The following is a 27,623-nucleotide window of genomic DNA, read 5'->3' as shown; positions in this document are numbered from 1 at the left end:
TCTGTGATACTTTGTATTGTATGGATGATGTGATGTCTGTAAATGACAAGTTGATTGTTTTGGTCATGATTTCAGAATTATTTAGGTTTTTGAAAACTTTGTGTTGGTGTTTTTATAGTGTTAAAAAATTCAAGATAATGCATTGGTGTATATATAAATTTAAAGAGCAACTTCCTATGGAAAAAGCCACCTTTGAATGTTCTTATTGATGGCTAATAAGCTTTGATTTGATCATTAACTGTTTACATTATGAAAAAAACCTGAACAGTGTGAGAGTAAAATTTCCTAATGTGCAACCTGACATTTAAGTATGGTAGAATGTATGTTTGTATCTACAAAATACTAACCTGTGTGAATCTCAGGTGGTAAATCTTATAACTTAGTGACCAGGCACTCAGTTACAGAACTGGCAACTAGAGAATTTTATTTTTAAAAGAGTTTGACTATTTTAAGTGATTTATTTTTTATTTTTTTTTAAAGTGACATCTTTTGTGGGTCCATACTTCATCCAGTTTCTGTGCTGCTTATCATTAACAAATAAAAACTGTTGGGGGTGGCTTGTAGCCTCTTTTTTAATCCTAAGAATATGAAATTGCTGTACTAGACCTATTTAACGTGGTGTCCTGTCCCTGATAATGACCAGTAACAGATGCTCAGCAAACTGCCTGAGAATAAGGCAACTGAAGTTCATTTTCCTCCTGGAAAATGTATTAGAGGCTAAAAAAATACATGGAGGAACTTTTGTCTTTAACAGTCTCCAGTACACTTTTCTTCCTTAAATAATTTGTTGTGTTTGACTAGGTTGTGTTATTCCATTTTTGTTTTGGCTCTGCCACATGATGATTTCTCAATGATGCCCTTTAGATTTTGCCTTAGAGAAGACAGTGAACATTCATAAACTGTTTGCTGTGGGAGCTTGGTTGTATTTCCCCTTAGCTGTTTCCAATTAGATGTAGCATTTTAATCTGTTCTTGAAACAAAGAGTGGTTGTACACTTAGGTAACTTCTCTGACGTCTTGCCTTTCCATATTTTCTAATACTCTTTCAGGATGGTTAGGACTTGACTGTCATTGTGGACACGTGGCGTGTGTCAAATAGCTTAGGTCTTAGCACCAACTCCTGTGCAGCTCTTTTTCTTGCTTTGTTTTGAGCCTAACTTTTAACTTGTTGGATTAACTGCTTTAGGAGATAGACTGAAAAGATGAAACTGCTTTGGAAAGTCAAATAGACAATATCCATGTACCTCTCTGTACCTACATACCCACTGATTTCTTCAAGGAAATTCCCAGTAGATTCAGCAATGTGACCTCTCTTTGTAAAAAATCATGTTGATTCCTCTCTGGTGCATTGCATCCACCTTTACCTCACCTTTCTGTATCATGATTTCCTCTTGGAGTATAGGCCTGAATATTGAGCTGATACTGGTCTCAAAACCAGTTTAAGAAAAGCTGACATCATATCAGGCAGTTTCCAAGCTCCTGGTTATTTAAAGCAAGAGGTTTCATACAATCAATATTTTAGTTAGTTGACTTTGACAGTTTAGGGGTCTTGCTTGGGAACCTCCCTGGTATCTTCCATGTGAAAATATAACTTGTTTTTAATCTTGATTTTTATCTTCTCTGAGCAGTTCTAAAAATCTTCAGACTCTTGTATCCACAAATTCTCTTTAGGCTTTCTGCTTCCAAGGTGTTTGAAAACAGGCCCATTAGTATGTTTTTAATGTTTTTTGTTAAGTTGGGGTTTTTTGAGAGGCTTGTTTTTCACATTTTTGTACTGCCAGTGTTTGATCATCTCTGTTCTTGTGATCTGAACACAGTTTCAGCTTTTTGAAGGATCTTCTTTGAATGGTTTCTTTTCCTGCTGTGTAGCTGTGCTAGTTTTCACATTTCAAGGCTTTTTTGGCTAGTATTATGTTTACTCGGAGCTTTTTTTAACTCTCATGGTGACTCCTTTAAAAGTGGATCTTAGTGCTTTCCTTTTCCAACATGTGATCACTAAACCTTCTCAAGACTTTTTTTTTTTTATATTCCCTTAGTTCCAGTTATGCAAGCTCGCAATCTTTTAGACTGTATATTAATGATATTTGTCTTTTTTAATGGTCTTTCCTTTAGTGCAGATAGTTCTTATAGCTACCTATGCTATGTGCCCTTCTGTCATGAATTTGCTAGGTAAAATCCTGATTTATATCTTTTTTGCCTTTAAAAATTTTAGTTGGTGATAGTTGTGGGGTTTGTTTTGTTTTTTAAATAATAGTTATAAATTTGTTGGTTTTATGACTTTATGCTGTCATCTACCATCATTAGTCAAATCTAGTAATAGTAAGGGAACGTATTGAAGCTTTGCTGTAGTCATTTAGCCAGTGAATGTCTGTAGTGGACATCATCATACTGCTGTGAATATCTGCTCGGATCCAGGCCCTTACAGAAGGGTAATGCTCTCACAGCTCTGAATGCCTTTTTAATGTCATTTTTATATTACATACATATGTTACATGGTCAGTTTCTTTTCTTAGGTTTTTTTATTCCTGGCTTTCCAAAACTGTTGAGGTTTCAAGAACATCATGACAAAATACTGAAAAAATTGTTGTCCAAACTTAAGCAGCATTTGGTAAGTATTTATATCACAATAAACACATTACTTAATTTGCAGCTTGCTACCATGTTTCAGTTCAGGTTAACTTCAAACCTCAGAATAAAATGGAAAGCTCTAAGAGGCAGAAGTGCTGCATAACTACAAAGTTATGGTGCACCTTGGCAGAGCTGTGATAAAATTGGATCCTAAGAATAATTAAATTGGGTGTCTGTCTCACTTTCGACCTCTGAGTTAATGAAAACAAGTAGTCCTCCTGCCTGGCCTTGTACAAACTGCTGTGTAGCAACCTGACATTAAAACATTTTATTAAGAGTCTATAATATGTAGAGATGTGTGACACACCTTTGGGCAGAGGTGACTTTGCAATCAACTAGGTTTAATTTGTGTTTAAAAAATAACCTTTGTAAGAGGAGTTAACTGTTCTTTAAAAAATTACCCATGGTCAGTAGTGTTTTCAGGAAGGTAAATGTTGAGCAATATCTTTTCTAAAGCTCTTAAAAGGGAAAAAATCATCAAATCAAAGAATGGTTTGAATTGAAAGGGACCTCCAAAAGACATCTAGTCCGACACCCCTGCAGTCAGCAGAGACATCCTCTGCTGGATCAGGTTGCTCAGAGTCTTGTCAAGCCTGATCTTGAATATCTCCAAGGATGGTGCCTCAACTACCTACCTCCCTGGACAACTTGTTCCAGTGTTCTTGCCACCCTCATGATAAAGAACTTATATTTAGTATCTAATCTAAATCTACCCTTCTCTAATTTCAAATGATTTCCCCTTGTCCTTTCACTACAGGCCTTTGGAAACAGTCCCTCTGTACTCTTTTATTTCTCTTGTTCATATTGACTGTATTTATTCGAAGGAAGAAATTATTTTTCTAATGCGAGAAAAATGCCCTTTCAGTAGTCATCAAGAATTCAATCACAGTAGTCATTCAAGAATTTCAATCACATTGGTTATGCCAGAATCCATCTCCTAAGTATTAAAAGGTTGAGATGCTCGGTTGCAGCAACATCTTCAAAGAGGGATAGCTGCTTACAAACATTACCTTCCTTGTGCTGTATTATTTTCTGTTTAGTATGCTTATCTCCTTAGGAAAAGAAAAAAGACAATTTGGGAGCAGACTAGCACCTTGGCAGTGATGAATTGCATCTAATGTGTGCCTGCTGTATTATAAAATAGAATTTAATGTCTTTTTTTAACAACATGCTGTAAGATCTGCCTATAACATGGAATTAGGCAGGTCACGTTAGGCGGGGCGGGGAAACCCACTCTTCTGTTTAAAAGATCGGGCCAAAATTAGTCATGCAAGACAATTTTGGCTTATTTTAAAAAGTTGAAGTAAATCATGTAATCGTAGAATGGTTTGGGTTGGATGGGACCTCCAAAGGTGATGTAGTCCAACACCCCTGCAGTCAGCAGAGACATCCTCTGCTAGGTCAGGTTGCTCAGAGCCTTCTCCAGCCTGACCTTGAATATCTCCAGGGATAGGGCCTCAACTACATCCCTGGGCAACCTGTTCCAGTGTTCCAGTACCCTCATGGTAAAGAACTTGTTCCTGACATCCAGTCTAAATCTATTCTTCTCTCATTTCAAATCAGTGACCCTTGTCCTATCACTGCAGGCCTTTGTAAACAGTCCCCTCCAGCATTCTTGTAGGCTCCCTTCAGGTGCTGGAAGGCTGCTATAAGGTCTTCCTGAAGCCTTCTCTTCTGCAGGCTGAACAACCCCAAATCAAGACCACTTCTGTAACTAACTTGACTCTGAAATGAAAGCTGTGAATTTAATTGTTGCAGTATGTGCAAGGTGATGATTCTTGTTTAGCCACATAGACTCATTCTCATTTTTGAGATTGTCACATTTCAGGAACAAAATCTAGAATAATCCCCAGATGATCAAGTAGTTTTAACAGGAAATGGTAAAAGACCCTTATATTTCCTGAAAATCCAAAAAGAATCATGCAAAAGGAAATTATACACCTGAGGCTGGCACATTATTATATTTTTTGTGTGTCTGTGTATATACATCTTTCTATCTATCTATCTATATCTATGAGGTGTGAAATTTTTTTTGTCATCCATCTCCATGTCTACCCTCACCTTGCATCACTTGAAAAAAGAAGCATCCAGAAAAGTGTAGAAAGTTGCTTTAGTAGCCAAAAAAGTTGATTTAAATAAAATGCTTTGATAGTTCCCTTCTGAGGGAATTCTCGGATACTTGTTTAGAGGGATCCAGAAAGCATTTACTCTCCATGTGTTTTGAGACATTTAATGACTGGAAGCATTCGAAGTCAGATTGGGTGGGGCTCTGAGCATCCTTAAAGATGTCTCTGCTCACTGCAGTGGGGAAGCTGTACTACATGACCTTTAAAGGTCTCTTCTAACCTAAAGCATTCTATGATTTGTTCTATTTCTTTTAATTTTTAAATCAGAACTTAGTTCTGGTTTTGTATGAATTTGTTCAGTAGCATTGAATTTAACACCCATCAGTGTTTTATCAGTGGTCTCATTCTGTCTGGCTGATGGCTATTCTTACAGGTTAGAAAAATCTTAAAGTAAGGTGGGTTTTGTTCTGTCTGCTTTTTAAAAAGACTCTCAAAAGTTTCACAAAGATTATTTCGGTTATTCTAAGAATTATTTTTCTTCATTACTTACTGTGAATGTCTCACTAAGATAAGCCCATTTTAACTGTCTGAAAGATGAAGGTAAAGCCTGCAGATAAACCAGAGGGATTTGATCCATTGCCTATTTGGTGTTTGTATACTTGAAAATTTTGGAGAAGCTAAACATGGCATGCATGGAATATGATGTTATCCCAAAGTTAAAATTCAATAAGAGTGTTTCATGTAGTTGAATTCATTCTTTATGGTAAATATTTGGTACATTGCCCTCAAGGTGGAAATGTTTTTTCCTGGACAGTTCAAGGCATTACTTAATTTTTGTGAGTATTTTTTAAACTTCTATGTTTTTTACAGGACTCCCAGGATATGTCCACAAGCTTTTACACAACGAAGTGGTTTTTCCAGTGTTTTCTTGATCGTGTGAGTATGTTTTTCATTTTCTATTTCTGTTTTCAGTTGTGACTTGTGACAAACTTTCATAGTGTTGCTGATTCTGTCATTGCAGACTCCCTTTACATTAAGTCTCAGGATATGGGATATATACATACTTGAAGGAGAGCGGATTCTCACTGCTATGTCTTACACAATTCTGAAGCTACACAGAAGTAAGAAATCTCTCAAATATTTGAATGCTCAACAGAGATTTGGCTGATTTTGTTCTTATTTTATGTAGCTTGACCTTTTGTGAAAATTTTAGTTTCTCATTTGCCTTGTGCTGTTTCTGGCAGATACTTTTCTTTCTTTATGCCCAAAAATCAAATCTTTGCTTTGGTAATGTGTGTGTGTGTGATGAGGTGACCCTGGCTGGACACCAGGTGCTCACCAAGCTGCTCTATCACTCCCCTCCTCAGCAGGACGACTGGGCAGAAAATAAGATGGAAAAAACTTGTGGGTCAAGATAAAGTCAGTTTAATAAAGCAAAAGCCATGTTCAATAGCAAAGGGAAACAAAAGATTTATTTTCTGCTTCTGTTGTTCCAGGAGACAAATGTCCTAATAATGAATGCCTCCCCTCCTCCTTTCTGCTAGCTTTTATTGCCAAGCAGATGTCTTATGCTATGGAATATCCCTTTGGTCAGTTTAGGTCAGCTGTCCTAGCTATGTTCCCTTACAAGCTCTTGTCCCAGCCCCAGCCTACTGGTAAAGGGGGGCATGTTGGAGAAACAGCTTTGATGCAGTGCAGGCTCTCCTCAGCAGTACCCAAAGCACTGGTGTGTTATTAACACCTTTCTAGGGACAAATACAAATCAGAGCACTGTGAGGGCTGCTGTGGGGAAAGTTAACTCCACTTCAGCCAGACCAAGTACAGTGATATTGCCAAAGAAATATATTTATTACAGTAAGGAAGTTATTTAAGCTTTGACATGAGGTGAGCTGTGTTGCTGATTAAACAATGGGGAAAACATTTTGTAGTTCCAGTTTGGAAATGGCTTGTTAGCCCCACAGGGTTTAAATAATCAAAAGTGCAGAAAGAATGCAGAGTGTGCCACTAACTACCTGAAAATATCAGCAAACAGTTCTGCAATGAGTAATCACTTCTATACTGTTGTGTGTCTGGAAATGTAATTAAAATCCAGAATTTCAGTAGGCTGCCTTCTTTTCCATCCCTTGCCTTTGAGTGAAGTAAAATTTGATATTTTGTAGAGAAGAATTGTCCAGTGGATCTATGCATGGTTCACCAAAGTGATTTAGCACCTTAAGTTCCAAAAGAGCTTTGGAGGATTGTTAGCTTCTGAACATGCTTGAGCATTTGTCAGGATGATGATACCTCGTAGCTGAAGTTTGATACAGTCTTACTCTGAGATTTAGGCTTGTTTGGTGAAGTCATTTAATTCTGTAAACTCAGAGGGCTGATGTCTTAATTTGCCTGCTAGTTTACCCTTCTTGAACTGTGGTCATACTACCTCACTGTCTTGCTGGGGTGCACTCATTAGTTTGTCCATAAGCTGCTTTGAAAAATGAAAAAGGTTACCTTTTTTAGTAGTTGTACTTAAGAAAGCTAAACGTTTAGAGACAAATTGCTAAGCTTAACAATTTTGTTTCTCCTCTTTATTTGCAAATGGACTTTTTAGTTTAGTTTAGTTTTTTAATTCACTGTTCTTTTATGGGAAGACCTAAGGACAAAGTCAGAGTGTGGGTTTGCTTGCTTAGCAAGTACATAGCAGCTTCCTCCACGATCACAACACCAAATACCTCGTGGGAAGAGAAAGATGAGAGGACTGGCAAAGAAGGTAGCATAAGACAGATACTGGTTTTTCAGTCTCTTGTCTACTCTTAAAAACATTAATGGTATAGCTGTCCAGTCAAAGTGCTAGTGTGGAATACATGCCAAGAACCTTTTTATGTGAAAATCCTTTATTTTATTTTATTTTTATGGTTTCTTTAGAGAAATTGTACATTCTGGAACTTTCAGTGGCATACATACGCTTAAAGAATCTACACAAATCTCCAGTTACAGCTTCACATGTTGAATAGGTTATTGTGGGAAGCACGACTTTACTGCTGTGTAAAATAAAAAGGAAAGAAAAATAATCTGATCAGTGTAAAATGGCTTTCAAAATACGACCTGAATTTGATGAAGTAGCAAAAGGTACCTGAGTTTTCAGAGAGCTTGAAGCAGTAGTTCTGAAGTGTGAACTTCCATCATGATTTCTTTGGGAGTTAATGCAGTGGGGAATGAGGATACCTTAAATATCAATTTTTAAAATGTTTCACTGCTTTTCAAAGCACTTAAGAGAGCTACTGTATGTTGTACAGATGCACAGCAGTGTTTTCTAAAGTTGAGGATGCAGAAAGACCTGAAGCTGTTGGACATAAAAAATCTGAAGAAAGGCAAGTTGCAGATAGTTTTCTGAGGATGCTCCTTCTAAGAGGGGAATAATAAGTAGAAAGTATTTCCAAGCTGAATTTTGCTGCATTTTAGAGATTTCTGGTGTAGAATTTTATTATCTGCTTAATTAGTAAGTGTTTTTCTTTCTACTTTGGAAACAAAAACATCTGATGCCTCAAGTAGATTTTCCAACGTTCGTAATCAAGATGTTCTAATGTTTGATGCTTTCTGCTTTATACAGAGCATCTGATGAAATTACAAATGGAAGAACTTGTAAAATTTCTGCAGGAGTCTTTAGCCAAGGATTTCTTCTATGAAGATGACTTTGTAATAGACCAGCTCCAAAGTTCTATATCAGAATTGAAACGAGCAAAGCTGGATTTACCAGCAGCTGGTAAGAAACTTGCACATAGCAGATTTAGATATTTGTAGTATTCACACATTGTCCATTCCTAAAGTGTAATTCATGCTGTTAAAAGATGTTCAAACATTTATCTCTTCATAATTGCATAGGTTTTGACGTGCTTGCTTTTTTTTCACCTAAAAATATTTTAGAGGTTAAAATCAACACCCTTTGTTTCATGAGTTTGCTCTGTTTCTGGTGTTTTGTTTACTGGTTGTATGCTAATGGCAAAGCATTTTAAAACATCCTATGTATTGATAATTTTATTAACTTGGGTTTCTAAAATCTTTGAAATAGAAGATTAAATATCAAGTTTTAAAATCATCTGAAGCAGTGATGCTGTCTGAGAATCCAGACTGGTTTGTGGCTTAATTAGCTACGAAGCAAAATTCAAGTCAAGATAGTTTCTTCTGTTAGTCAAATCCACATTTTTAATTGTTTGCAGGTGGTAGACCTGCAGTAGGTCTATCAGATAGGTGTTCAGCTGAATTACTTTCTCTGTTTCTTCTCAGCCTTTGTATTTCTGCTTTGTGGTTGCAAAGTGTAGGTGGTTGTTTTGAGTGGCACTACTTATGAAATGTGTATGGGATCTCTTCTTCCTCTATTGAGATTCTATTATATTTTCTGTTCTTCACAACCTTTATTTAGAATTTTTCTTGAGGGCGTTCAAAGCCTTTTTCTTTATCCTTGCTAATTGTAAAATACAGCAGAAATTGCCTCAAATAACTTTATTGAGTTGCTGTGGTTAGTTTGCAGAAATTACGAACTGTCAGAATAAAGGTTGCCTATATGGCAATGTTGTGGTGATTTTTTCCTGAAGTTCCTTCATTAATGAACTTCATTTTTCTGTTTCTGTAGCCCTTATTTATTGCATGCAGTATTTGGGCTGTTTCAAGTCTAGTCATTGTAAGTAGATGCCAGTTTCATCTGGTTCTTCAGCAGATGTGTCTCTCTGGAGCACAAAGGCGTTTTGTACATTCATTTCACATCATCTTGCCTTCTTGCCAGAGTTTCCATTTTTCTTGCTCCCTGTTTCTGTGTTTTGTCCTCTTTCTATGACATCAGTCCAGCACTTTCCCACCCACTTCAGGTGTAAGTCTATTTGTTGCTCTTTTCTCTTCGTCTGTTCAGTCCTCTGGGTCCTTCTCATCTGCAGATTGTTCTGTGAGACTGCAGTTGTTCTCCATGTTACTGCATGCACTGCTGCTTCTTGTTTCTAAGCACAGCTTTCCCATCCTGCCTTCCCTCCGTCATTTTTCTATAAGCTAGGTTTCAGTCTTACTCTTCAGAGCAAGCCTCTCTTTTCAGCACTGCTCTTCAGCTATGTGCTTTGTCAGTCATCTTGTCACCGCTGGTGTTTGGTCATGGTGACTAGATGTGAACAAATAAGTCAATGAGCACCTTTTTTTTCCACTTTATCATGTTAAAGGAAGATAGATCATAGGAGTGCTTTCTCTTAAACTTTAAATACAGAGCTCTCTGTGATTATCTTTGAATTGGGAGGGGATTACACCAAAAAACTTTATTTGTAGATGGGTAAATTTTTCATGAATATAGCAGTGAGGAGTTTCAAGTCTCTACTTAAAATTGTGATAGCTGAACAGATGGGGAAGGACTTTTGTAGTTTGCCAAATGATGGAGTTAATGTATCGTCTAGAAAATCCCATGCTTGTAACTTCTGTTGAGAACGTCTGTGGAAAAAAGACAGAATTTACTGGAAATTTTCTTGATGGAGAAAAAAAAATGAAGGCAGAAAGTCTGTTCCTAACTTATCTATGTTTTAAGGCTTTTCTTTTCGGAGAGTATAAAATTCCTTCAAGTGAAATTTTGAGAATACTCTAGATTTTCACAGATAATTGATGGAGGTTCTAGGTTATGTAAAAGCCATCCACCTTGAAATTCAGTAACAGAAATTGTGAGATACAACAAGTTGTCTTATGGAGACCAATGACAAGGGGAAGTGAATGTATCTTCTTGCTGAGGCAGTTTGGCAATGGAATGCAAGTTGTTTGGCTTCATACTTTATATGCTTCAACGTAAGTCCAGAAAGCAGTGTGCACTTGCAGCCCGGAAGGCCAGTCACATCCTGGGCTGAATCAAAAGAAGCATGGCCAGCAGATGGAGAAAGGTAATTCTGCCGCTCTGCTCTGCTCTGGTAAGACCTCATGTGAAGTACTTTGTCCAGCTCTGGAGCTCTCAAAACAGGAAGGACGTGGACCTGATGGAGTGGGTCCAGAGAAGGGCCATGATAATGATCAGGGGGCTAGAGCATGTGTCCTACTAGGACAGGCTGAGGGAGCTGGGATTGTTCAGCTTGGTTCTTGATTCTTAAATGTAGTAATAAGAAGTATATAAGCTATATAGACACCTCTTATATATATATATATACACACACACAAAATATAATAATGTGCCAGTCTCAGGTTGTATAGTCTCCTTTTGCATGATTCTTTTTGGATTTTCAGGAAGTATAAGGGTCTTTTACCATTTCCTGTTAAAACTACTTGATCATCTGGGGATTATTCTAGATTTTGTTCCTGAAATGTGACAATCTCAAAAATGAGAATGAGTCTATGTGGCTAAACAAGAATCATCACCTTGCATGTACTGTAACAATTAAATTCACAGCTTTCGTTTCTGAGTCAAGTTAGTTACAGAAGTGGTCTTGATTTGGGGTTGTTCAGCCTGCAGAAGAGAAGGCTTCAGGAAGACCTTATAGCAGCCTTCCAGCACCTGAAGGGAGCCTACAAGAATGCTGGAGGGGACTGTTTACAAAGGCCTGCAGTGATAGGACAAGGGTCACTGGTTTGAAATGAGAGAAGAATAGATTTAGACTGGATGTCAGGAACAAGTTCTTTACCATGAGGGTACTGGAACACTGGAACAGGTTGCCCAGGGATGTAGTTGAGGCCCTATCCCTGGAGATATTCAAGGTCAGGCTGGAGAAGGCTCTGAGCAACCTGATCTAGCAGCGGATGTCTCTGCTGACTGCAGGGGTGTTGGACTACATCACCTTTGGAGGTCCCATCCAACCCAAACCATTCTGTGATTTATGATACGATTAACTGGCAGGATGGTAATTTTTTGAACCATATTGGTTCGTTCTTTTGGATAGCTAAAGCAATGTGCATGAAAATAAAATGCCATTTTTTTTCCCCTTTTCCCTAACATGAATGAAGGAGGCTTAATATCAAAATACAAAAAGCAAGGCCAAAGTGAAGTATATTTTGGTGCTAGGTGGGGAAGTGAGCTTTTTCTGTTTAAATTTAAAATTAGCCTGGGGAGGCCTCTCTGGGTGGTATATTTTTGCCAGGGATAAATACTTAACCTTTCACAAAATAAATACAAATTGCCTTTATCCTAATCCTTGGGAATCGATCTGGTTTGTCTGCTGTTTTCTGTAGCTGAGCGAAGCTGCCTCATTTGTTGTTCTTATGAATTTCAGAGGCCTTTGATTTTTTAATTTTTTTTTTCCTTTTTCCACTCAGATGATCAGTTTGGTTTTACTATTCACTATCTTCACGCAGTAAGGTTGTCAGCATTTTCTAGATATTCACCTTTGCTCACATGTTGCATGCTGGATAGGTACCAGGTGCCAAACAAAGTGCTCTGCCACTCCTCCTCAGCTGGACAGGGGAGAGAAAATACAATGAAAAGCTCATGGGTCGAAATAGGGACAGGGAGAGATGACTCAGCAATTATAGTCATGGGCATAAGAGACTCATCTTGGGGAAATTAGTTTAATTTATTACCAATCAAATCAGACTACAATAATGAGAAATAAAGCCATGTCTTAAAAACACCTTAAAACCACCCATCTCTTCTTCCAGGTTTTAACATTACCCTCAATTTTTTCTACCTCCTCCCCCTCAGCAGCTTATGGGGACAGGGAATGGGGGTTCATTACATGTTGTTTGTGCTGCTGCTGCCTCCTCAAGGAGAGGACTCCTCACACTCTTCCTCTGCTCCAATGTAGGGTCCTTCCCATGTGAGACAGTTCTCCACTAACTTTTCCAGCTTGAGTCCTTCTCACAGGCTGCAGTTCTTTGTGAACAGTTCTTTTTCATAGGGTACAGTCCTTCCAGAACAAACTGCTCCCACGTGGATCCCCCAGGGTCACAATCCTGCCAGTAAACTTGCTTCAGTGTGGACAACTCTCTCTAAAGGGCCACAGGTTCTGCCAGGATCCTGCTGCAGCATGGGCTTCCCTTTGGATCACAACTTCTTTTGGTCATCTACCTGCTCTGGCATGGGGTCTTCCACATGCTTGCAGGGTGGATATCTGCTCCACTGTTAACCTGCATGGGCTGCAGGGCAACAGCCTTCCTCGCCATGGGCTTGAGGGGTTCTCTGTTTTGCTACTTGGAGCACCTTCTCCCTGTCCTTCTTCTCTGATGTTTGTGTATGCAGAGTTGTTTTCTCTCACATGTTCAGTCTTCTGACAGCTCTCTGCAAGATTCATTTCCCCCTACTTCTTAAATATGTTATCACAGAGGTACTACCACTGTCACTCAGCCTCAGTCAGTGGTGCATCCATCTTGGAGCTGGCTGGCATTGGGGAAAGACATTGGGAAAGCTTCTAGCAGCTTCTGACAGGAGCCACCCCTGTAGCCTTCCCACTATCAAACCGTTGCTGTGCAAACACGATGCATGTATGTGTCTGACACTGTGTTTACTACCTTCAGTCTCCTTTCACTGTTTGTCTTCTGATTTAAGGTAAAACTTACAAAATCAGTGCTTATAATAAGCAGAAAGTCTTCATTCACTGTAGCCTGAAAAAATGGTGGTTATTTTACTTTTTGCAGCTGAAATCAAAGCACTGCTTCCTGTCTTCTTCTTTTTTTCAGTGATCAACAATTACACCTCTAAGAACTAAACTAAAAATATGTGTTAGGGAAAAGAAAAAAAAAATCTCCATCTTACAGTTGCATCAGTATCAGTCATCCAGGAATAGCAGTAAGCTAATTAAGCTCAGTGGAATTTTCCATCTGGCATCCTTGTTAGGCTGTATAGATTTTCCTGCCCTAGTAGGGTAAGCTGTGGTAGGATATTAAAAGAGATAATAACTTTTTGCATTACTTTAAAGTGGATGTCTGCCTATATCTGATGTAGCTTTCTCTGGCTTGCTTCCTCCATGTCTTTTTCCACTGATTTAAGGAGCTCCTTGTTCCCTCTAGAGCAGAGATGAAGGAAGGGAATTCACTGAGCACTTTCTCACTGATAAAATCCTTAAAATGCTCAGCCAGAACATGGACATTAAGGGGATCATGCTAATTTTGGATGTCAGGGAAATACTTCTGCCAGTGCTAGGGCTGTTTTGCATAAAAGCACACCATAGATTTTCATTCCTCTCCATGATAACTATTAACTGCTGGCTGCTGTAGGCTAGCTTATACTTAGCAACTACAACCTTCAGAGGATAGCTTGCAACATAAGTGCTGTGGTCAAAGCTCAAGGTAGGCATCCATGTTCCAGTGACTCCATGGAGACAGTGAACTCTCTGGATAAGCATGCTTCTCATGGGCAAGTGGCTTGGTTATCAAGCCCTCAGAGAGGCAGGCTGTGACACCTATCCAGTAGAATCTGTCCTTTAACAGACTTCTCATCTGACATATCCTCAAGCAAACTTAGTAGAAAAGGCAACTGGTATTTTCTGGATGGCCTGAAATATTATGAAGGGTGTCTGTACTACTTGACCAGGTTCTTCAACAGCATCTGGATTTAAACTTGTATGACTCCTGTTTCCATCTTCTCAAGGAACCAAAGCTGATGTGGAGCTGACAATCTCTTCCTTAATTCAAGGATGATGTGGAGAGCACAGTGAAGGAATTTTCTTGCTAAAAACCATTGATTTCCAAAATTTCTTGGCACAGTTTCTTTCCTTGGCCATTACTTAAATCAGCAGTAAAATTCTTTAAATGTTCACAAAGATATGGGTTGAATTTCCAGCTTTCCCATAAGTTATTCCTACAGGACTACACAAATAATGCAGTGCTTAATAAACAGTATTTATATATTAATGTATTTTTTTAATGGTGCTTGACTTTAATAAACAAAAGTGCTTACCAGTGGAAGTTTCATATTCTCATTTAAAATACATGGCTGAAAATAGCTTATTAATCTAGTGCTTCATAAACAAGACTGTCAGGTCCACTTTCAAGACTGAAGACTCTCAGGTCTGTTCTTGTCCTGAGTTTCTCACCAGAGACCTGAAATGCAGTTTCTCACCTGCATTTTTATATTAACTGGCCTGAAAAGGGAGGGCTGAGAGGGGTCCTGGGTTGGATTTTATTTTTTTTTTAATTATTGAATGTTTAATAGAGCTTACAGCAACTGAGGAAGCCTTTAACAGCAGCTTTAAACTTTGACTCAGTTCTAGTTCTCCCAGCCTTTTCTGTATTCAGGGAAAACTGGCAAAGTTTGAATCTGGCATTTGGCATAATTTTTTAAACGTTCATCTGCTGTGTGTCTTGAAGTATACCTTTTATTTAGTTGTTATCAATATCTTTTATTCAAATAGCTGTTTTAAATACTCATCAGTGACAGTACAGAAATACATACTAGAATTTTAATCTTGTAAGTATTGTCTGTTCTCTGCTGTTAATGGACCTTTTGACGATAGGAGTATGTAAGTCAGCTTGACTTTTCCTGTTTCTGATGGTGTCTCTCTCTGGGTTGTGTTTTGTTTCAGAGGAATTTTGGATTTTTCTCTTGTGCTTGAAGAATATACAAGTAGCTATTTCATACACTGCACTTCATAGTTTAATTAACTAAACTAATTTTTCTGCCTTGGTTTTTTGTGTGTGTGTGATACAATTACCTTACGGTATTATGAAGGATATTAATATATGGATTTATACTAATATATTTGGTATATTATTTTCAGCAGTATTAGGCATTGGCTTTGCATAATTTTCAAATCTTTGCTGTTCAAAACTTGCATGCTTTTTTAGAATGTGACCAGATAGTGATGTTGGTCATAGTTCATATTCCTATTTTAAACTGACTTTTCAAGGAAATATGTTTTCTGGAAGAAATGTGGAATTAGGGATGTACAGCAAAACGTTTAATTATAGAATTTTGGGTTTTTTTTCTGCAGTAGCAACTTACAGACATAAAACTGCCCACCTGTATCTTCTGGCTGATGAAAAAATTTGTTACATTTCTCTTGTTTGTCTAAATGCAAATGCTTATAAAATAACTTTTCCTTACTGTCAGTACTACAATAATGGCATAATAGCAGAAAGGCAAGCATGACATTTTGTTTTACTGACAAGTTGTCAGGGAAGATTTCATTTTAGTAACTCCTCTGCCCATGATGGCATATAAAGGAGGAGGAGCAGAGGTTGACTTTCAGACAGTAGCTTGAGCTTCTAGTACAGGCACTTTAGATTTCTTTGAAATTTTCTTTGACTTGTAAACTGAAGCAGTAAGATGAAATGTCACTGATGGAAGATAAACACAAAATATCAAGATGTCGTTTTAAGGGTTGTTTTTATGACCATTACCATCCTTGAAAATTGTGTTAGAACAGTCAAAGTGCATATATTCTGGTGCTGAAATTAAGGACTAGACTGTTACTCACCGGAGAGAGCACTTAAAGCACTTTACTCCAATTATATGTCTGGTATTCAATGCAAGAGGCTGTTAGTGCCTCCTGAAGCAATTATCTGTAAAAGTCTTGTAGTTGAGATCGACTTCCACTGGGTGGTGACCAAGACTTGTTAGAGCAGGAGGAAGTCAGGAGACCAAAACTTTCTTTAATATGACTTGAATTTCTTATCTTTTGGAGAACAGTCAGATCTGCTCATGTTTACTTTGCTCCTTTTCATGTCAGAAAATATGTTTACCAGCAGCAAATAAGCACCTGATTGTTCTTGTTTTGCTTAAATTGTCTCTTCTCTCCTTCCATTTCTCTCTTTCTTCACCCATTTTCACCCTGTTTTCTTTGTTGCTTGTTTATTTTACGCTATACTGTGTACAACCCAACTAAATTGCTAACATTTTTTTTAAGGGAAAAATAGAGGATCATATAGTCCTGGCTCTGTAAACTCTGATATAAGTTATGATGTTTGCATTTGGGAAAAGCCAGTAACTAAATTCTGCCTAGGAACCTGTTCTGTTGAAGGAAGAAGGAGACAGAAAATGAGAGCTACCCAGTTGCACATCTCATGTGAATACTGACAGCCTGGGAAAAATCTGATTACCCAGTGTGCTTCTGAAGAAAAAGGCATATTCGATGATCGTAAAGGTCACTGCCAAAACAGTCCCAACTGGACTGGACAGCTTTGTCTTCTAATTTTAAAACACTTTTAAACCTTGTGTGTAAGCATCATAGATTGTATAGAAAAACACTTGTCCCAGAAATACTTCTTGTCAAATTCAGTAGTTTCACTTTCTGGGCATACTTGGAGAATTAACTCAGAGTTTGGACCAGCAGCACAAACAGATACTCAAGCAAGTGTCCTTGAAAACGTATAATTAAAATTCCTGCGTGTTCAGTTCTGAGGATTTTGAGCAGTGAGTTTACTTGAAGTAGTAAAGATGATAGTGGAGAGCTCTGTGTGAGGCTCTACGCAGATTTGGAGTGGAAAATTGGTAGATAAAAGATATATGGCTTGTAAGAAGATTTGGTGCTTTTGCATGCTTCTCTGGTGGGCCATTTATGTACATCTTAATAGTAGAGTTTGTTGTGACTTGCTTTCTTTTGTTTGCTTTTTCACTATGGTTTCTTCTCCTAAGCTTTTTTCTTTTACTAACTTGCTTGTTTGCCAGCATGCAGCATCATGGTTTTCTTGCTGATAGAGGGCTGCTTAAAGCATTCATAGACACATGCTATTTTATGCATCTGAGGAATGGCTCAGTGTATCAATGTGCATGGTGATAGATTAAGTTTTCCTCTACTTGTTTCACTTTGTGGACCTTTCTTGAATTTCAGGAGTTTTTATTTGTTTATAAAGTACTTGCTAGTTCTACTGGAAGTGATAGCTCTGTGTGTGTATGTATGTATGTCTGATCTGTACTCTTAAATTAGAATGAAATACCTGTTTTTGTGCTTTAAAACAAATTTGGTTTCCTTTTAGAAGGTGACTAGCTTGCAGGATGTCTTTGTGCTGCAGGATCATAGATCGTTATACAACTTATGTTCCTCCAGTACCTTTTATGCAGGAGGTGATGAGACCTCAGTTGGTTTTGCACCAGAACAAGCCCTGTGCTTCCTAGATTTGATTACTGGATTTAGTACCTCTAGCAGTGTGTCCTTTCTTAAAAGTTTCACATGCAGATGTGGTTGATTAAGCAAGCTATGTCAGTTGTTTCTGTCTGAGGTCAAGTTAAACTAAGTTCTGTGGAAGCCTGGTGGCTTAGATTTAAAGTCATATTTCTTTTTACTCACTGACCACTTGTACACATTGTTCCATATTTAATTTTCCCTGAAAGCACTTAGCCTGTAAACATGGTGTCATGCTGTTGGAGTGCAGAGGTTTTCTTCTAAACTAAGTATTGTCTTGGAATGCTTTGCTTGTTACTCAGTATATGAATTAATGTTGAGTTTTAACAGCTTCACAACAGACATGGCAAGACTGATAGTCATGTTACAGCTGTAATTCATGTTATTGCATGCATCATCTGTACAGTGCAGCCCACGTACGCCTAGTTGTTGTGTGTTCTTTTACCCTGAAATGTGAAGGAGAGTTGAAAGAAAGTGTTCTTCAAAGCAGCCTAGATAGGATTCAGTGAAAATGTCTGCAATATTCTCACTTGGGTTTTATTAGAGCTTAATGGTAATTAAGAAACCTTAAGTGTCTGGAATTAAAAATCAAAAAAAACTCACATGAGACTCACCTTTATTGTACAACCAAGTGCATTTCAAAGAATCTCGTATTGCTCTGCATTTGTTTCTTAAGAGTAAAAGCTGGAAAAAAGGAAAGCAGTTCATGCTTTTAATGTCTTCGTACAAATGAAGCAGCACTGTAGCTTCTAGAGGAATTTGTCTTCAGTTTTATATATATGTATATTGCTTGAATAGTGTAATTTCACACATGGAAGATGAGTATTTTTTCCAAAACGTCTATTGTGTATAAGGACAGAAATGAAATAATTTACAGCTGCTGAGAAGCCATTTTCTTCTGTTATCCCATAACTACTGTGGATCACCTGGAGGTGGTAAATGGATTAGCAGCATATAAAGGCTAGTTCTGTATGATATAGATGTTTTTGGTATGCACTTTGAGTGTTGTTTCTTAAATCAGAATTTATGCTATTTTAACATTATAGAATCACAGAATGGTCCAGGCCAGAAGGGACCCCCAAAGGTCATCTAGTCCGACCTCCCCACAGCAGGGACGTTCTCAACTAGATCAGGCTGCCCAGGGCCTTGTTGAGCCTTACCTTGAATACCTCCAGGGAAGGGCCCTCAACCACCTCCCTAGGCAACCTGTTCCAGTGTTCCACCACCCTCACAGTAAAGAACTTCTTCCTAATATCCAATCTAAATCTACCCTTCTCTAGTTTGAAGCTATTGCCCCTCATCCTGTCACTCCAGGCTTTTGTAAACAGTCTCTGCCCACCCTTCCTGTAGGTGCCCTTCAGGTACTGGAAGGCTGCTATTAGATCTCCCCGGAGGCTCCTCTTCTCCAGGCTGAACAACCCCAGCTCCCTCAGCCTGTCCTTGTAGCAGAGGTGGTCCAACCCCCTGATCATTTTTGTGGCCCTCCTCTGGACCCTCTCCATCAGCTCCATGTCCTTCCTATATGGAGGGCTCCAGATCTGGGTGCAGTACTCCAGGTGAAGTCTCACCAGAGTAAAGTGGCAGAATCACCTCTCTGGATCTGCTGGCAGCACTTCTTTTGATGCAGCCCAGGATGAGATTGACCTTCTGGGCTGCAAGCTCACACTGCCTGCTCATGTCCAGCCTCTCATCCATCAGCACCCCCAAGTCCTTTACACAGGGCTGCTTTCTAACACCTCATCCCCCAGTCTGAGTTTAAAGCGAGGCTTGTTCTGGCCCAGGTGCAGAACCTTGCACTTACTCTTGTTGAACTTCACAAGGTTCACCTGGGCCCACCTCTCCAGCTTGTCCAGGTCCCTCTGGATGATGTCCCGTCCCTAAAAATTATTTTTTATTATTTATTATTTTTTATTAAGATTGCAAACACTGTAGTTTGTAGTTCAGTAATATTATTGGTGGAAGGAGGGGAGGGAGGGAATCACTTCTTTTTTAGCGGACAAGATCTTCAGCTTTGCCTGATGCTGTTTGAAGATGCAAATGGAATTGCCTTTTCCCAAACCAAAGCAAACTCAGAAAGTGAACTCCTGTTCCTAAAGATTAAAAAACAGTTTTGAAGAGGCTGGTGCAGCAGACAATATACTGCAGAGCTATTAAATCATCCATTTACAGCAACCATGCAACTCATTTGTCACTTCCATCTGTTCTTCCAGTGGTGTGTTACTGGGGATTGCAAGTCTGTGCTCCAGATTTTAGCCTGATTTGGGGATGGTGGGGCCCTGTAGCAAAAGTGAACAACCCACAGGACTTGTAATTTGAAGAGCTGCTCATCAGAATTTAATGCACAGGCCCTGCCCTGCCACGTAACCTGCTGCACTGTCCTGCAACTATTTGCGTAGGTGCTCTCCATCAGAGTGTGGTGTGCCAGGGGTATGATGCTGGAAGACAAGTTAACACGTGGCATCTCCCCTTTGGGGACCTTCAGTGTAAGAGCATTGTCTTGTGTATTATTAATAATATTATGTGGATGGTGGAACACTGAAACAGGTTGCCCAAGGTGGTGTTGGAGGCACTATCCCTGGAAACTTCAAGATTGGTCTTGATGGGGCTCTGAGCAACCTGAACTAACTCGGGATTGTCCCTGTTCCCTGCAGGGGGCGGGGGTTGGACTAGAGGACCTCTAGAGGTCCCTTCTAACTGTGATTTTATGGTTACTGAGCAGAAGGTTACTAGGGGAAAATAAGAGGGGAAGGTTTTTCTCCAGAAAACCTGGGCAGGCTGTGTTTATTATAGGTGAAGTGAGGTTTCTAAAGTTAAGTATTTCCAAAGCAAGGGGTAGGTTTCCATACACCGATTAGTCTCACGTGAAGACTTTGAAAATCAAGAAAAGACTGGTGGAGTTGTTTGGCAAAGACAGACTGTTTCTGTTAGGTACTTCTTTTTTAGTTATCTTGTCATGACACGTGGTGTCATTGTGTTCTTCTCTGCTGTCCTCCTGCTATGTCCTAGCTGGCACAAACTCTTTAAGTTTTCATTTGGTTTATATAGCAGCTGGTCTGTGATGGTAGTTTGTTGTGCTCTTATAATAAATAATACTGACCTTGGCTGCTGCCTTTCCTCTGTGTATCTCTATCATGAAGCAGCTGTCAAAGACAGGACTTGTGCTATTGACTGTAAAAAGGAACATAGCTCACTTCTAACTGCAGCACTCATGTCAGGGATAGAGACTTCTCAGTGGATTCACTCCTCCAAGCCCAAACAGACACATAAAAGGCATTTTAATTGCAAATAACTAGAAAGAGTGAGGTGCTAACTTTATGATCTTTGATTGGGAAAGATTCTACAGTTCTTGTCTTAGGAAGAAGCACGGATTAAACAGTTATTTTACAGAGAGAGATTTTACATCATTTATTTTGCCTGACATTTAGGCAAGGGTAATAATTTCTTTTTTTTCTCATTGCAACAGAGCTTTTGCTTAATAAATAGATACAAAGTGAGTAGGATTTGTTTTGTTATACTGACTTTAAAAGGATTTTTAAAAGTATTGTTATTTGGGACATACTGAACATCAAATCAATTACATTTAGATTAATACATTTAATGAGAAATATGTGACCTTTTCTGCTTATAATGGGAAAGTAATGTATGACAGAATTAAATAAGTTATATGCAAGCAGATAGCATAAAAGACTTTGAGAATATGGAGGGAGTTGACTGCAGTGGAAAATTCTGTGTGAATTGTTCTGTGAGCAGCTTCAAGCAATGAAACACTTCTTTATTCTTTCTTTAGTGGCAATGTGAATTGTTCTGGGTCCTCACATAACTGATGATTACTGCTGGCTGTTGCGATGTGTTGTGATCCAGTCTGGGAGAACTTTCTGTTCGTAGCCTTAGTGCTGTAAAAGATGTCCTTGTGTCCAGCAAAACTTGTCCACTGAACACTCAGTTGAAATCATGATGTAGCCAGTATCACTATTATCTACTTAAGTTGTTCCATAACTGATAAAAAACCAAACTGAAAAAAAAGCAGGATTCTGTGTAGAGCCTTTTAATTACACTGTAGCTTTTTAATCTGAGGTTGAATTTTTTAGGCAGGGATTGAGGGGCAATAAGGGATTCACTATGCAAATGTTAATGGGAGCTTCACACAGAAAAAAACAGTGAGAGAAAGTTCAAAGATGTCTGCTAGGGTGCTTGTGCATGTGAGCGAGGAGCTGATAGCATAGCTTACCAGAGGTGACCATTAAACAATGAATGAATGGAAAACAATAGATTGAGAGAAGGATTTTTAAAAGTGGAGAAAGTAGTTAATGTGACAGGGAGAATGTGAGGTGGGCTACCTGCAGAGTAGGCACTTGAACCAGAAGTCATCCAACAAAATTATTTTTTACATCAGTGTCGTGAATGAGCAAAAGCTCACATCAGCTGTGGAAAGGAAGACCAGAGTAACTGGCTGAGATGAGAGCCTAAAGAACACCTTTGTTCCGTGTCAGTATACAGAAGAAGCTTTGAGGTGTTTAGCAGAATGGTGACTTAGAGAGGGCCAGGTAGTAGAGATCTTAGCTATTTTTGATTGCATGATGAATGGATCAAAGAAGACTTCTGTGCAAAGGTGAATTTATGTTATTACTTTTCTTGTTTTAGGTAAAGAAGATGAATTTCCAAAGAAGCCACTGGGGCAGATTCCATCAGAACCTCAGCCTGCTATGGTTAACTCCACTCCCATGCTTAATGGACAGAACAGCACTGGTACACAACTAATGAGGAGGACAGAGAGGATACCATCCTCAGGAGAAGAGCCAGAAAGCTCACCAAATAACCGGAAAAGACTTAATTCACTGGAAAAGAAACCTTCCTTGAAACAGCAGAAGACTCGACCAACGGAGACACAAACTAGTATACCTAAAAATGAGATAGATACAAGAAGAAAGCCTCTGCTAGCAGAGCAAGACAGCTCAAGACACTATAATAATGCAGCTGCTAATCAGAATTCTAATGCTACTTCAAATACAAGAAGGGAATTTGTACCTAAGTGGAATAAACCATCTGATATCAAAATAATTGAAAAGACAATGAAATTTACTGCAGAGGCCAAAGGAGGGCAAATAAACCATTCAGTTTCAGGCCCACCACCAAGTCCTGGAGAAATGCAGCCTTTGAATGTAAAGCACAAAATGAGGGTTATGGATGCTGATGAAGGTAAGCGAGGGTCTAATGCATCTCAATATGACAATGTTCCAGAAGCTGAGAATGAGAATCTTGTTGAGGAGATGCTTGAGAGAGCTCATCCACAGAGCCCTAGGCATGTAACATTTTCTAATAGTCCAAGAAAGCAAACTGAAAAGATACCAACTCCATTAAAAATACCCAATAATTACACCTTCACTTCACAACCCAGATCTCCAAAATATTCATCAGAACCTGATGGACCACCTCATGGATTGAATGTAAAACAGCCACTGCCATGTTACAGTAATCCACCTACTTACCATGGAAATTCCCCAAAGCATGTTTCCAGTATAGGCAATACAAGTTCTGTACCTCTGCATTATCATGGGAATCGAAGCAGCCCTTCTGCTAGGCCATATGGTTCTTTTATCTCAGTAGATTATTCTCCAGATAAACTACAAATTAATTCCTATCCCCCCAGTCACCAAGAACCTCTTTCACCTGCCCCTGGTCAGATAGAAGTAGCCTCTGTTGATGCTTATACAGGCAACTCACGGTCCCCCACAGGTGTCAAATTCATAATTCCTCCAGTGGATTATTTACCAGAAGATAGAAAGTGGCCAGATGCTGCATATATTTACAGACATGAACCCTACAGGCAACCCTGGAACCATGATGTTAACAGAGGCCACTTGGATAATTTCCAGAAATATCAGCATTTTCAGTCAACACCTTTTCAAGACCATAGTCTTCCTGCTGTTTCTGTGGATAGTCCAATAAGATACAGGACTTCACCAACCTTTGAAGAGCATAGTTCACCACAATACCAATATTCAAACCCATCAGCTCAAGCCCAGCACTATCGAAACAGAAATGATGGACTGTCTATGCATGAATCCGTGCTTCTCTGAGAACCTGTTTCTTCTTAATAAAATGGCAGGACCCAAACCCCAGCTGAACATTGCTGTTAGTAGTAGTCCACCGCAGTTCTGTGACCTGCAGACAGTTCACAAGTCTCAAAACCAGCAACACTATTTCAAAGATGTTTCAGACTTTGATTGAAGGCTAGTTGAGTTCTGAGACTTGCATTGAAGCTCCTGGAAGTGATCTGATGCACATAGACATAGCAATAAGACCATATAGACCGTGTGGTTAATACTGTCATTGTTCCTTACATTGAAGTAACTCATGTTACAATCCTTCTGCCTAAAACCTGTAACGCAGTGACCGGTTTTACTTTGACTGACATCCTTAATGCACTGTACAGATGTGTGCATGCGTGTGAGTGTGCACTTACATACACAAACACATGGAAAAGAGCTTAAGGGTTTAAATGTAACTGCATTTAACTTTGGGCAAAGCATGTGAAGTATTTTTATTTCATATTAATTTTTCTTTGTAATTTATTTGAGAAGCCATTCATTTTGAATGGCAATTTCTATTGTTTTAATACAGCTGCCTCAGCATCGCAGTATCTGTTCTGGGCAGGAGAGATGTTTTGGGATTGTTAATTTAATCTTATGTGAGAGTTACTTTCTACTCCTTTGACTACTGTTTGTCATTGTCCTCAGCAAGAAGGAGCAGGCAGGCAAAAGCAGAAAGCCAAAAATGCTTCTCTAATCTGGCTAAGAAATGGTGCTTAAAATTCAGGGCAGTGTCTGTCTTTTTTTTTTTTTTTTTTTTTTTTTTTTGGTGCATTGAAAACAGAGAATCTTTACTTTCTCACCCAAATCTACCTTCAGAAGCTCATCCTATAAGCAGAATATTGGAGCAGAGTGAGGGTAATGCCAGATACAGAGATGGTGCTGCACCCTTCACTTTTTGCCATGCTGTGCTGTCAAGCTAAGCAAACTGGTTGCAGGGCCAGGTCTCATAGGTATCGGAGAATGACCAGCTCCTTGACACTTCTGAGAGGTATATGTGGGAGGCTGAGATTTGGTCAAAGCTTGATATTCCCTGAGCTGTGCAAGTATGCAGTGTCCCTTCTCTTCCATCTTTGTTCTGTCAATTCCATTTTGTTGTGCCCGTTTTTTACTCCAAAGAACTGTGATTGGGCATGTGCTGCTGAGCTGTCAGGCTGCTGAGAGACTGTGTGGTGGTTTACACTAAAATGATCTTGACTGTTATTAGGGAGCTTAAATGCCTGGCAATGTAAGTATTTTTAATTAGTGTTCACAGCTTTTTCTCATTTGTTTTTTTTCCTTTCCTTGACTGTGAAATGGGGGTGAAAGAAAAAAAAAAAGCAGGTGAAGTAGCACATGTAGGATGCAGCCCTGTGAGCTGCTGGGTGCTGTGTGGGAAGTGCTGAGTGCAGTGAGCTTCTGTTAGAACCAGTGGGAGTTGAGACAGAAGAGGTCCTTGGGAGTACTTAACAGAGGGATTTTTCTAATACTTCAGTACCAGACATTGGGATCAACACCAGTTTCACATGGTTTGGAAAGTTGTCCTGTTATCTTTTGGGTTGTATGTTTTGTTAACAAAAAGATAGAAATGGATTTTTTGAGGTTTTTTCCTTTAAAGAATGAGCTTTAGTGCCTATTATTGCTGCAGGTTGACTCTGTAAGTTTTAAGGTACAGAAGTAAAACAGTTTTTACAAATGGAAGTAACATTTACTTAGTATATTTCAGAACCTTTTTGTGTGTGTGTATATAAAGTGTCTGATGTAATTTTTCATGAAAGAACTGGGCAATTTTATATTTTAAAAATTGCAAACTGCAGCAAAGTAACAGTAGCAAAGCACTACACTGAAACTCTGAACTAAAATTGTGAAGATAAGTATGACTTGGGCTTACCTTAGTTATAATTGTTTGGAGCAGCTTAGAAATGTATGTATATAATATTGTGGCTAAGTGTAATGTTCTGTAATTCATAACAAAGCTGTACAATATATTTGTGCAAGCAACACAAGGCTCCAGATTATGTATCAGCATTAGTAAATACTGTAGATTTTTATATATGAAATATATACCCACTATTTTCTTATGTCATCTGCAACAGTTTTATAACTGTGTATCCTATTTTGATGTGACTGTATTTTTAACATGTTAAAAATAATAATAATAATTAAGCTTACATTGTTTTGTCTTTATTATTGGGTTAGCTCAAAACCAACTTTGTCTGTTTGCAGCACAAATAATTGCTTTTCATAAGGGAATCATATATATACACATACATGTCTTGGATGTATGTCCTATTTAATTTCCACATGTTCATTTTTAGACTAAGCAATATGGATACAATCTGTACAGTGCTTTTGCATTATTACAAAGGCAATAAGATTATTGGTTCTAGTTTACTACACTGCTGAACCTCAGCCTATCATTTGCAAAAGCTCAGAGTGTAAACTATGATCATAATTTTCTGGTTTTGTTCTAGTAATTTCACCCAATACTAGTTCCAAAGAAGTGGAGAATTACTGGCATGAGAGCCTTGCAAACCTGCGCATTGACCAAAGTGCAGAATAATAAGTCTGGCTGTGGCTGCCATGGGTATCTTGTGTTTAGAGGATGGTATAGAGTTTAAAGCAAACAAAAAACCTTGTGTCATCTATTTGTAGTGCAAGATATACTTTGATCTTCACTTACCTGGTCAAACCAAACTAAAGGTACTGCTAGATTCAAATCGGTCAGTCATAGCAGTAACAAAACCCCCCTCACGTAAAGTGAGGCACAGCTCTGCCACTGTCCTGCTGGTGGAGGAAATTGTCTCAGTGTAATGGATTAGATATCCTTGTAAGAGCTTTCCTGTCACTGTTTTCTTTCATCTGGAAACAGTCAAGCAGTAAGTATCAATGTAAAATACTTGAGACTTTTTCTCCCTGTGGTTTCATGATTTTCAAAAATTTGCCTGCTTTGAGGTCTATGAACTGTAGGTTTCTTGCTCAAGTTGTGACTCCCTGTGCTTAGTGAGACAAGCTCAGGGTAGGAGTTAGGAGGGTGATTAGTGTCATAGTCTGTCCACACAGAGGAACTCAGAGGACTAAGGATAGTTGTCCAACTTCCGTATGTTTAAATTTTAGTGAAATTAAACTAATTAGAATTTGGGAGGAAAAGGAAGTAACTTGAGTGTATGCTGTGCTCTTTGGCTGTGTTGCCTCTCGCTTTGATGTGATGGTAGGTTGGGTGTAAAGATTTCAGTGTTGGACTGAAGCCCCTCAGTCTTCTGCAGTACAAATTGCAGCCATGAAAAAAAAGGCAGGAAAGATCGTGGCACTCTGGAATTTTTTAGATGAGAGGGATTTGATTATGTAGTCAGGTGGGTTATAATCAAGCCATGTTATCCACTACAAGCAAGACAGAAGCCATCCCTGCTCATCCAGGCAAAGATTCTTTTGTGACACCAGGTTCAGTGATGAATTTGAATCTAAGCATCCACTCACTTGAGCATCTAAAGAAGGGAATCTGACCTCAGGAAAATTATCCTACCCTTTTCCTCTCCATCTATGGCCAGTCTGTAACACTTCAGGGAGGGTGACACAGAGGAAAGAGAAAACTCATTTAGCTGAGGGTCTCTTAAGGAGAGTGCTCCCTCCCAATCCCTGCTGATGACTACCTAAAGCATGATCTTATTTGAAAATGATCAGACTAATGTGGGCAATCCTGTTTTTCCCAGGGCTGAGAAGGAAGTTCATTCACACATGTCAGTGTTGGTTACCTCTGCAGTATCTGACAGCCAGATGACTTCTTTATTGTAAAAGTAACTGTTGTAAGCCCGCTACCAACAAAAGTTTCAAGACAGTAATGGATTTTTAGAAATCTTGGATGGTGCAGAAGAGAAATGTGATGTT

At 38.8% G+C, this 27,623-nt stretch overlaps 1 protein-coding gene across 2 annotated transcripts in view; it reads left to right on the top strand.

Moving 5' to 3' along the window:
• The window catches only part of USP6NL (USP6 N-terminal like), a 110,625-nt gene extending 86,878 nt beyond the window's left edge, over positions 1-23,747 (top strand). For both annotated transcript variants that reach the window (XM_054399645.1, XM_054399646.1), the window contains exons 10-14: positions 2,513-2,607; positions 5,564-5,629; positions 5,715-5,814; positions 8,280-8,432; positions 22,312-23,747. In XM_054399645.1, the coding sequence (XP_054255620.1) occupies positions 2,513-2,607; positions 5,564-5,629; positions 5,715-5,814; positions 8,280-8,432; positions 22,312-23,747 (1,850 nt within the window). The remainder of the gene's footprint in view (positions 1-2,512; positions 2,608-5,563; positions 5,630-5,714; positions 5,815-8,279; positions 8,433-22,311) is intronic.
• Positions 23,748-27,623: the final 3,876 nt, after the last annotated feature.

This window comes from Indicator indicator, chromosome 3 (assembly GCF_027791375.1).
Source record: "Indicator indicator isolate 239-I01 chromosome 3, UM_Iind_1.1, whole genome shotgun sequence".
Taxonomy (NCBI): domain Eukaryota; kingdom Metazoa; phylum Chordata; class Aves; order Piciformes; family Indicatoridae; genus Indicator; species Indicator indicator.
This window is presented reverse-complemented; position numbering and strand designations above follow the sequence as displayed.